Here is a 12,823-nt window from a genome sequence, read left to right as displayed (position 1 = left end):
TATAAACTACGCTGCGTAGTCTAACACCTAAACAACGCTGAAAGGCAAATCTTGCAAATTTATGCAAGGGTGGAGGTCAGATAAGATCTATCTGTCATACAAAGTCATTAGTTAAAATTCAGATTCAATTTAAACTACTAACTTCACTGTACTTAGCCTCTTATCATTTCATAAAAAACTTGATCCCCGAGATCTGAGAATTTTTCTTTATCTGTTCGCATTGTACCATCTCCTCGTACTTTGCACTGATTGGTCACTATGCGGGTACACGTTACTAACATACTGTCTGGGGTCATGGTTAAACCGAAGTATTCTCTTGATCCTCGCCAAATACGCATCGCGCATGCTCTCACCAGTTCGGGGAATTATTAATTCGAACTCAGCGCAACAGTATTGTACCTGTTCAAGCATTTTCCTGTTCTGTCTCGACTTACAGTTTTATAAATTCGGAAATTTCAGGTAAGCTTGGTTATCAGCTTCTGCTTCATGATTAAGTTTAATATTACTCAACACAGTTTCTAAAATAACAGTTTCTGAGTCCTTTTAAGTTGCCAAGTGTAAAATATTCACTGATATTTCCTTACAAGTTCCGGGTTGAAAGAACTTTGCCTTGTTGGGGCGAATGAGCATTAGAAAAGAAACAACTTTATACAGAACATCTTTATCCTAGTTGTCCCTTCCAAATGGTTTTATTTTAGCAAGACAATCATGCCCGTTCCCGGTAAAAAGCCTAATTGATCGAATACAATTTAGGCCGAAATCACTCCCTTTCGTTTTCACCGCTATCCAGATACCGCACAACAGTAAACGATTCCACGAGTAAAACTGTATTGAGAAGACAGCATTAATAAAGAAGCATGAAAAGAAACTGCTGGCAAAGATAATTTATAATTACCATCGATTTCTGACAATCATTATTTACTATTTACAGAATTCATTAAGTCAAGATAACAAAGATGGCTACAGCTGCGTCGTCAGAAACGAGGGAAATAAAACTGCTGACAGACATCAATGAGCAGATACTGCTGTGTGCAATTTGCATGGAACGCTTCAAGTCTCCTAAAATACTACCTTGTTATCACACTTTTTGTGCGTCCTGCCTGACAAAATGGGTTAAAACCAACAATAATCAGCTGATCTGTCCAACCTGCAAGGAATCATGGCCTTTGCCCTGTAGCGGAGTACCTGCTATAGACAACAACCGATTTATGAATGACCTGCTTCAGGTCATCAGTGACGTAAATCCTGGTTCTGGACAGACAAAGGCTGTCTGTGAAGGTTGTGGCAGCGAAGCTATGCATTGGTGTACAGACTGCGGCCAGTTCTTCTGTGAAGAGTGTGTTCGAATTCACCGAACAGTGAGGTCACTAAAAGACCATAAGCTCACAACTGTTGGTGAATACAACGAGAAAATGGCTTCTGAACATTTCAAACTGATTCAACCTCGATTTTGTGAGAAACACACCAACACACAATTAGAATTCTACTGTGACTCGTGTCAAGTACCAACATGCCTGAAGTGTACAGTAGTCGAGCACAAACCGCCAAATCATGACATCATTTCGATAGACACGGCACTAGAGAAATACATGCCTGTGATGAAACAGTACAGAGGGCAAGTTGCTCAGAAAGTGAACGATGTAAGAAAGGCAAGGGAAAGATTTCGTGACATGGGGAAAGATCTGAAGCAGAAAAAAGTGACTGCTGAAACACAAATTAAAGTAATAGCTAAAAAAGCTATCCAGAAAATTAAGAGACAAGAATCGCTCTTGTTATCTGAAGTCGCCGACAAATATTCACCGAAAAGTAAACAAATCGAGTCCAAAATAGAACTGATGGACCATAAACTTGTGGGTGCAGAGAGTATGCAGTCATATCTCGATCACCTTTTGACATTTGGTGGCGCTGTTGATATCATGGCAGCAAAGAAGGTGATTGGTCAACGGGTAGGACAGGATGATTTGACTGAAATAAGTGACAATGACGAAAACTGTGTATTGGTTTTTAAAGAAAACCGAAATTGCTTACATTTCACTCTTGGTTGTGTTGAGGAAAGAGGTATGTAATGGCACTTGAATGATCAGAAGGGGTGTTCTAGTAGTCTTGGGCAGCCAATGAAAATGTTTTTGTGAAAAAGGTGTCCGCCAGTGGCGGGAGGGGATTTATTTTATTGTATCAATTGTAGGGAAGATTGCGTCCCTTTAATTTTGTCAGACAATGGAGGAATGTTTTATTACAATTCAGTGGGAAAGACACAATCCTATGTTGATTAGAGGGTAGAGGGGAACTTTCGTTTCGAAAAGAGGGCATTGCAGAGCTCTTGTCATGCGGAGAGGGGCATTGAGGAGTTTTGGTAGTCGGGAAGGGAAAGGGAAAATTATGGATGGGAGGCAAAGCTTTTCAAAGTGTGATGGGAAGACAGTTGTGGACAGCTTTTACTGTCCCCTCAAAATTTTATTTTGCTCAAATGCTCTAAACGCTATATTTACATTGAAAAACCTGAAAACACATTTGTTACAATTTCTTGAAAGAGACTGGTACCCCCTCCCCGAACGGTTTTCGTATTCGCGTGTAGGCCTAATAGCTCGGCAACCTAGGTATATGTAGTTCGATGTGTCAACAATGGTCCATTAGATTGACATCAATTCGAGTTTGTGCTTTTTGGAAAAGGTTGGAATCGATTATACTTGTTCTTGACCTTGGTTGACGATATCGATGCAGAATCTTGTTGCTACCTGTGTACATACATGTATGTACAATTAGGAGATCCATGGCAGATGATTTCTATATGATAATTTCTAATTACAGTTGCAAAACTGGATCCAAATGTATAGCGCAATCTTTTGTACTTTCGAGGTGTGCACGTCTATTGTTTTCATACAGTGGAATGACACTCCTTGTTGACCTCGCTGCTTTGAACACTTGAGGCATCCATCCTGCAATTCACTTAACAAGCGTACTCCAATAGTACAATGTATAGGGTGTAAAGGTAGAATGCGCCTCGGAGACAGAGGTTTTGGCTCTTAAATTTTTCCAATACTTTTGTTGTTTACCGCTGGAGGGAACTCAATAGAAAACTCTTGGAGAAAGAAAAAATCACCGTTTCAGTTTTTTTGAGTAAATCGAATATTGTATTTTCCCCAATAAAAGTCAACGCGGGGATGGCGACCACTTTGAATTTTAAATATCGGTAAATGTAAGATAATTTGTTTCTCTGGCGTCAAACTCTGCACGGTGAAAGTTCGTTTTCATTCTTAATTTGGTAAGAGAATAATTGAAGGTTCAATCGTGGAAAGTTTGAACAAAAGTTAGGTCTTTTAATTTCGAGGCGTACACTACCTGTACCTCAAGTTGATTCAGCCGCAAGTGCCCGGTAAAGTATCTACAGTGTTGGCAATAAATTTGATGATCTCAAAATGTTACAAATAATTAATGGCAATTTAAAACTTATAATGAAGCGGATGAAATACAAATATTTTGCGATCAAACTGATGATATTGTTAAAACCACATGAAATTTAATAAATGAAGAACTGAATTTTTTTCAATGCTAATAAAATGGGTGTGTGATAAATATTACGAGTATGAGATAATGAAAGAGAAAACGGCAAAAATACATATGGAGACCTGTTTATTTTATCATTTTGTTCTTCTTCAGATTCAACACGTCCGAGAAAATTTTGATAACAACTTTCCGATTTCAAAATTTTTGATCACGGCATTTCAGCAACTTTATTGTTTGCAAACCATTCCAAAGAAGAGACGCGATCTTCAGATAATCATTTCAGCAACCGATACAGTTCAGCAAATGGTCTTTTTAAGGAAGAAAGACTATCAACTAATAAATGCACTCGACAGAAGTTTATCAACACACCATTACTCACGATGGAAGCAGAACCGTGTTGTTCATATCTCCAGTGTGACATTGTTATCGATATTAGGAAGCAGTTCTATATAACAATTACTTGTGTATCTGTGGTTCACTTCTTTCTTCCGCTAACACAGTGTGTTTCAGACCTGTACAAAAGTGATGTCAACAATTAGTGCTAGCATAGACAATTGGTATACCCTTTTTACATTTAAAGCTTTAACAGTTCACATGTCGAATTCTTCAGTAATAAAACGAACAATAAGTGTAATCATGAAATTATTCTCCGCTTGTTTCAGATAAAGAGAGTTCAACAGATAGACAACTTCTGAAGTCTTACTCTAAAGGTTCGTCTTCAGGTAAAATAAATCAATCTTCCTTCACATTAAGGCAGGAGAAACTGTCAGGAAAGGCCCACAGTAAACTTACTGATAATTTACCAAGAGGTCCTTCCAAGAACACCGACAGTGACACGGATGCAGTACGCGAAAAGATGCAAGGATATGTGGAACGTAAAAGTAAAATTAATACTCTAGATGACAAAGCAATTCCAAAATCAAGTGAGCACAGCGTTGGTGCTAGCACTCTTGGTGGCCACTCCAAGACAGACTGCATGGGAGATGGAGACTGTGCCATATGTCTCGATAAAATGAAGAACCCAAGGACTTTACCATGCAAACATAAATTCTGTAGGTCCTGTATGGATAGGTCAGAGAAAGCACAAGGACCATGCTGTCCGGTGTGCAAAGATGTCTACGGAAAAATCACTGGTAACATGCCTAAAGGAACAATGAACGTACACGTTAAAAGTAGCCCACATATTCCAGGATACACAAGATGGGGCTGCATAGAGATTATCTATCAGTTTCCAAGTGGTATACAAACGGTAAGACGAATTGAAAAGTTTGAATGTTTATTTTGATTTGTGGATGTGGAAATCTTGCCGAAGAGAATGACCGAGAATACCATTTTCGAGAGTATACCCGAGTCTATATTCTAATTTTGCGGGTTGGTCAACATCGCGAAAGATAGGAAAGGTACTTTTTCATTCTCTATCTTTGCAATGTTGACCGACCCTTGATAAGCCCACGGATTAACATAATTAGTTGTGTTGACTAATTAATTACAAGATGTGTATATGAGAGATGAACGTCCTTGCAATTGGGTGTAAAATAAATAAAGAGTCAGGAGGCTATAGGTTAGGCTATATAGTCATTTATTTTATTTACTACGATCAGTCAGAGCATGAAGAAAAGGAGAGGGACTGACAGTGACAGAGAAAACTGAGAAAAACTCAATAATAAGCCTATCAATAGTGTATAAGCCGCCTGTTGTACAGTGTGATCTTTTGACTTGATTCTACCCTTCGCTTATATTACCTCGTTCACCATTTCCTCCGTACAGCCCCGCTCGACAAGAAATGCACAATGCAGTTACGTATTTCTAAAGTAACCTGATATTTGACATTACTTTCTTCGTTCTAACCATATTCTCGATCATCCTTTATCAAATACAGAGGTCAAGTCAAAACAACAACTCATTGTCCAAAAGCTTGTGTAACTTCCTATGTAAATACATGTCAGTTGTGGGAAGTCTTCTACAAACAACTTTTGTGTTCAGCTGCAAACTGACATGCATATTTAATAAGCCTTTGAACAAAAGACAATGCAAAACCAGTCGACGCGTCACAGGTATTTAATTAAAGCCCCACTCAATTATCAGATTTATCTAACAAAAATATTATCAACTTGATAAAAATTTCAATGGAAAACAAAAGAATGACAAACTCTTAATGGGCACTTCACACGTTCACTAATGCGAGAACCAGGGATTGAGAAGGGCGCCTTTAAGCCCCTGTGTGAATGTCCGTACATGTAATCACATGAAACTTTTTCAGACACAAGCAATCTCATGAAACCTTTTCAAACCATGGAGGTAGCTGCTACCTCCATGTTCAAACAGAGACTAACTGACCATAACTACTCTAGCGCTCAACCAACCATGCGACTTAATATTATTTTCTTGGTTCTACCAATCGCAAGATTGGTATGGAAGTATCGAAACTTGACTCGTTGACTCGTCAAGTGACAAAATTTGGAGGTATCTACGGGCGAGGTACGTGCCACTGCAAACATCAAAGTTCGTAAGACATAAACATTAACGAACAGGATCGGGATTGACGAGTTGACACAGGCGAAGACCGGTGTTGATGGCCCGTTGTGGCCATGTACTTTGCTGGGTCATAGTGGGTGACTGAACTTTTTGGGCTAGCCAAGATCGTAAGCTCGTGATATTTTGAAAGCCACGACACCTAGAAGAAGAACTACTGTTTCGATCTTGTTGTTGTCTTCCCTCAATAAATATATTTGAAAGTATTCTAAATAACTCTGCTTATAGCACTAGCGCTGTCAGGCGATAGCACGGTGATGCCCCTCTTACCAGACGATGCGTGATGGCAGACTTCTTTGGGGTCGGAACAGCGCGAGACAATGATTGACAAGTTCACGTAACCGAATCCGTATGTCAGGTTGGTTGAGATGGCATTCGGCGTATCAAAATGTCAACTCGGTCGGATTTATGAAAGTAAACATTTGCATATCTCCTGGGCGATGGGCCGTTTTACTTTTCAAATGAAAGTAATCCCGTGAAATAAAACCCAGATTGCGACAATATTTTTGCAATCCTCGACTATAATTGTGATCCATCCACATCAAACGAAAAGTAAGAACACTGTTCATGTGATAAATATATAATCCCACGGAATTTTTCTTTGTTTGACGTCATCGTATACTCGTGTTTTTCGCAGAACCGCACAACTTCTCGCCTTCGGCTCGAAGTTGTACCGCTCCGAAAAACACTCGTATACAATGACGTCAAACAGAGAAAAATTTCATGGGATTATATGTAAAAATTCGTTCAACATCTCTCCAAAATATAAGGGGTACTTCTTGTCAATTCAATTAACGTACATTTAAACAAGGTTTTTGAAAGATTTACAACATTTGTATTTAACTTTCTTATCATTCAGAGTTACATACATTATCGCAACTTCTATTGAACATTTTATACGGTGCTCTCAAAGTACAACATGTCTTATGACTTACCAGTATTATATTCAAATCGATGAAATATTGTAAAGAAGACATATTTGATTTGCTACTAATTTAGGGAATAAATCGAGAAACCTAAGGTCAGCATGATGTCCAATTTTCATTAAATGAGGGTGAAACAAAGGAACACGATTGGAACTAATTTGGGATAATTGGATTTTCATATTTTACAAATTTTTCAAAAGTGTTAGGTACCATATAGCTGAATGTTGCAATATCGCAAATTACTCATAAAAAAAAGTATGTAATATAAAAAGAAAAGCAGATGAGATAACATTTGTAGATTAAATCGACATTACTTCACCATCCAATTATCCCAAATTAGTTCCAATCGTCACAGTGTTAAGGCTGCCTTTATCACGTGATTAATAAACGAGATGTGCGTGTTTCATTTCAGGAAGAACATCCGAACCCTGGAAAGAGGTACACTGGTACAACTCGTACTGCATATCTACCTAACAATGATGAAAGTCAGGAGGTATTGAGATTGTTGAAGATTGCCTTTGATCGTCGACTTACTTTCACCATTGGTACATCAATGACAACTGGTGCAACAGATACAGTTATCTGGAATGGTATCAGTCATAAGTCAAGCATTTATGGTGGACCTCATAGGTAAGTTTTAGCCCAAAAATGAAAGCAGCTATAATCTTCAAAGCTCTTTAATTAAAAAACAAGCTCTTGAAAGTATTGTTAAAATTCTATCTGGAGAAAATATGCTATTGTACAAATATCTTGTAATACTTGTCTACAATTCCCCCGGCAGAATATTTCGATATTGCATTTGTTGGACCATTAGAACAATTTTTATCGAAATATGTATCTTACTTTCTTCATAGTGTCTTTCTTCGTGGTCTTGACATCGTATCTTACTAGTATTAGGAAAGGCATGCGTTTACACACTGTGAACGCAATCTAATCATCGACAGGAATACTATACCTACCCCGGCCCAGGGTTAAAAAATGTTTTGATTTCCATATGGAGAAAGTGTGACCAGTAAAATTATGCAGCATCGAAACTCTAATAATTTCATTCCCTTTCAGCTATGGTTACCCAGACCCAGACTATCTGAATCGGGTCAAGGAAGAGTTGGCTGCTAAAGGTGTTAAATAAAGAATTCGCCATTCGGCCGGTGGAATGCATTTTTGCACATACATACATATATACGTACGTCCGTCCGTTCTTCCATCCATCCATCAAGCCATCAGTTCATATATACCATATATACACAAACGGACACATTTTGCCATACAAATGACTAGTTTTTCATTAGAAAATCATTCCTATTTTGTAAGAGCATTATGAAATTTGGTTGGTGTTATCCTTCAATGTGATGGTAGTAATATTTGATGTAAACGGCCGTTGCTATTTATGAGAAAACCACCCACCCAGATTATCCAATATGGCACATCACAAACTAAGTGATGCTTTCTTTGAACGATTATACCTTTCATTAATTCAAAATATTGATACCACTGAATTTGTTGGAATAGACATTTTTTTCCTGTATGTGCGTCTCAGACTGTTAGATTAAGCATGTGAGCCTCACAATCTGAAACACATTTTTCATCGGGTCTTTCCTACGACAGAAATCAGTGCCGCGGCATAACAAACGCTTTTGGATCAGACTGCAGATGACAAAGGAAGTTAAAATAGACTGGTTCCGACTTTCAGTCGATCTATCCCATAACTGTAGAAAATGAAATATCTGTGGGCACAGTTCTGAACTGGGTGTCACAATTGCCGATGCACTATACTTGTATTCATTCCAGTTTTGTTGTTTCTATGTCAGCAGTGGATCTTTCCGGCTCAAAAATGAAAATAAGATAACAAAACGCGTCACCTCAGCATTTTTGCATGAATTTTGGATGAGGAACAACGCATCTTATTTTGTTACCACAAGAAGTCAGTAAAAAAGGAAGAAAAACACGGATTCCGCAGAGTATCAAAATGCACGAATAACACTTTGGAGAATTAGTTTTCAAAGCCGTAAACTGTACTATTTTATGCATACCCAGAGTTATTTGTCCCCCCAGACGAAGTCCAGGCGATTTATGGTTTGGACTCCGTCCTTTCTGCGTTCGTCCGTGCGTCCACGCAGATATCTCAGACATGCCTGACCCAATTACTTTCAAACATGGTACAAGTACAACGCACTATAGCATACATATGCATGATCATTGTTTTGGATGTGCCACGCACAATTAGCGCTAATTTGCACAATTAGTAATTTTTGAAAAAACTCTGTTTCTTAAGAGATTACATCAAATTTGATGAAACTTTGTGCATATGTTGGTCACAGAACTGTAATAGCACATAAAGACAGTATTGTGTCAATTTATTGCTAATTTGGATATTTTATGATTTTTCACAATTGCGGTAATTTTTCAATAAAAACAAACTCAAATTTGATGTTTATATACCAGAGCTGTGACTTTACTAAAATAAATCTAACAGGATCATGTCAATTAATAGCTAATTTGCACATTTAATGAAATTTTGTAATGAGGGGGCTATATCAAGAAATACCAACTCAAATTTGATTAATCGTGGTCCATATATTAATATATCAGAGCCTAAACAGAGAGCAAAGACGTGCAGTAGGATCATGTCATTTAATTGCTAATTTGCATATTTAATGAACTTTAGTAATAAGTTTGATATGTCAGCAAATTGATGAAAGTTGCTGAAGATGTCGAGCTGAGCCTAAAAGTGTTTAGCAGTATCTGGTCAATTAATAGCTAATTTGCATATTTAATGAACATTCCTAATTAGTGTGCTATGTCCAGAAATACTGCACCCAATTTGATGAAACTTGGTACAGATGTTGGTCCCAAAGTGTTGTTGTAGCATGCAAAGACATTTAGTCGTATCATGTCAATTAATTGCGTATATGCATATTTAATGATATGCGTTATTAGGCTGATATGTCAAGAAATATTTAATTGGATTTGTTGAAACTTGGAATAGATGTTGAGCTCATTTTGCTTTAACTGTGTATAAAGACGTTTATCAGTTTCGTGTTAATGTATTTCTTATTTGCATATTTACCGAACTTTCCTTGTTAGTGTGATATGTCCAGAAATACTGCACCAAATTTTGATGGAACTTGGGTGCAAATGTTGATCTCAAAGTGGTGTAGTAGCATGTAAAGACATTTAGTAGTATCATGTAAATTAAATGCGCATTTGAATATTTAATATGATTTTCGTAATTAGGCTAATATGCCAAGAAATACTTCATTGGATTTGTTGAAACTTGGTATAGATGTTGAGCTCATTTTACTTTAAATGTGTATAAAGATGTTTATCAGTTTCATGTTATCAAATATCTAATTTGCATATTTAATGAATGTTCCTAATTAGTATGGTATGTCCAGAAATACTTAATCAAATTTGATGAAACATGGTAAAGATGTTTATCTTCCAGTTGTGTAAAAGTTATAGCGTTATCCTCTCGATAAATTATTGACTTATTTAATGACCTTTAATGAATTGTGTGACAGTCCAGATCGGCTAAATAGGGAAACAATGTTTGCAATTAGAGATCTATATCCTAAATGACTGCATTAAATCTGATGACGCTTGCTGCAGATGTTATCATCACCTTATTACAGGAAGTCTCTTCTGTACTGTACTGAGACATGCTTGGACAAGTTTCTTGCAGATCGGTTGAATTTTGGTATTTCAAGAGCCAGGGCATGACATACCTAATTCTGTCCGACTTGGTAAAAGGACATGACTCTATGCTATTTATACAATTTCTAATATATATTTGTTTACAATCCAACCCATTCCCAATTACAAGGGGGGGGGGGGGGCTATGTCATTGTCAGTTACTTTTGTTGTCAAATTATTCATGTCACTTTTGCGTATGTTTGACTTGTACTTTTTTCAAAATCAATACATTTGTAAACCTTGAAGATTTCTTGAGTTTGATAATCTATAGAAAGCATGGTATATTGTAAAAGTTCACATTCATTTAAATGCCTATTTGGTTTCACATAAAACTTACCTTGTAGATGTACATGTTTTGTAAAGTAGATAATTTGAAATGTCATAGCCTTTCCCTTATTTTCTTTGAAAATCATATTAATGGGGAAAAATATCTAAACTCGCGTCCTCAATCGTTATGCTTTTTAGTATATAATCCACGCTCTGTGAATATTCGTCTTCAATATTAATAATTATATGATTTGACTTTCAAAAGTGAACAGTTCTCAGTCATATAATTTGCATAACTGAATTTATCTTGCTGCAAATACTCATCAATATACTAATAAATTATAATTCGAGCACAACTATGCCTTCCGGACCCTCTGTATGGCCATTCCAGCATCATGTAACTTGAATGACCAAACCAGAAAATAATGGTTATCTTTAACACCTTGTATTCCTACATATGAGGACCACAGCTAGCTCCACTTAATGTTTTTTTTAACTTGCTTTTAAAATCAGAGATCAAACGAATGTAAAAGACAAGAGAAATTGATGTATTTTCTCCTTATCTGTAACGACTTAAGTGTAAGATTCCATTTAAGCTACAGCTGCTTGATTAGTTCACTGTGATTTGAATACAAGGTGATCGTATTAATAGTGTTAACCACAGCAATGTTCCACATTCAAAACACTTTATATTTAAATTAAAACGTGTGAGAAAAGCCAGTATGTAATACATACTGTCTTCACTACTCACACGTTTTAAATGAGGAATTGCGGGTCTATTTCATAACTTTACAATACCTTGATATTCCACCTAGTTTTATAGTTTTATTTCGTTTATAAAGTTTTTAGCAGTGTATCAATGTCCAGTTTCTTCCACTATGTTGATTAAAAAGATGCTTTGATTTAAAACATTATGGTGAGTGCATAATGTATTAACTCCTTGCCGAAGCTTAAATTCGCGTCAAAAAAGAGAAAATTAATAATTACTGCTTTTGCCGTGTTAACTATCGAGAAAAACGCTAGTTTTCAAAATATCATGCTAAAAATTCACTTTCTTTTCAGTATCTAATGACTCATCATAAAATTGTTGCAATGACTATCACAATAGCTCTGAAAACCGACTGTGTGATTGATTACTTACATAACACAGGCACAAATTATAGTCAGATTAATGCTATTCAGACTGTTACTCTCAAGTTATATTAACGTTCAAAATATATAAATGAAGCAGTACTGCGAGTTTTCTTATCTCTAAAGAAATAATCAATCATCAACAACAAACAGAGGACTATGTCCGTTCTTGAAAAGCAAACAACATATGTCAGATATAGATGTGAAAATTGATGCAAACGATTGATCAGGGAGACGTATCCTTTTTGTCAATGTTGGCATAGAGAGCGCTTCAGAAAAAGTTGATCATCGACTAGAGCAGAGGTAAATTTGAACCGAATGTAAGAGTATTATCAGTGAAAGGTTGGAAGTTTTTAGGGTGCTGGGTGTACTGTAGAAAGATCGAGACCAAAAGGTACGCGTCAGGAACAATACTTTACCTCTGCCGTGAAGATGTTTCGCAACTGATAGAATACCAGCAACTTACTAGTAACTTACAGATCAAATGCAAAGCTAGAACACATTTGATATGTTAAAATTGACTTTTTATTTCATAAGTAGTTTGCACAGCTCTTAAAGTGCACATAGTGCAAACACTCTATGTATGTTTCGCTCAATCCCTGTTAATGGAGCATAAGTGAACTTTGAACCAGTGTTATGAGCATAATGTTGTGGTTCACGTACGTGTCATCGTAAGATACGAGACAACTATCATTTGCTATAAGTGTAGACTGAAAAATCAGCCAGTGTATGGGTCTCCGCCAACTCCAGCCCAAACAATTTGTGAGTTG

The 12,823-nt window shown here is 36.8% G+C and overlaps 1 protein-coding gene across 1 annotated transcript; it reads left to right on the top strand.

Moving 5' to 3' along the window:
- Positions 1-370: 370 nt before the first annotated feature.
- On the top strand, positions 371-11,791 carry LOC139120126 (E3 ubiquitin-protein ligase TRIM56-like). The gene is made up of 5 exons (XM_070684229.1): positions 371-459; positions 932-2,058; positions 4,167-4,753; positions 7,375-7,592; positions 8,022-11,791. Exons 2-5 carry the CDS (start codon positions 957-959, stop codon positions 8,089-8,091), a joined length of 1,977 nt encoding a protein of 658 aa, XP_070540330.1. The 5' UTR covers positions 371-459; positions 932-956; the 3' UTR covers positions 8,092-11,791.
- Positions 11,792-12,823: the final 1,032 nt, after the last annotated feature.

This window comes from Ptychodera flava, chromosome 20, assembly GCF_041260155.1.
Source record: "Ptychodera flava strain L36383 chromosome 20, AS_Pfla_20210202, whole genome shotgun sequence".
Classification (NCBI taxonomy): Eukaryota; Metazoa; Hemichordata; class Enteropneusta; family Ptychoderidae; genus Ptychodera; species Ptychodera flava.
The sequence above is the reverse complement of the archived record's forward strand: the minus strand, read 5'-3'. Positions and strand labels throughout refer to the sequence as shown.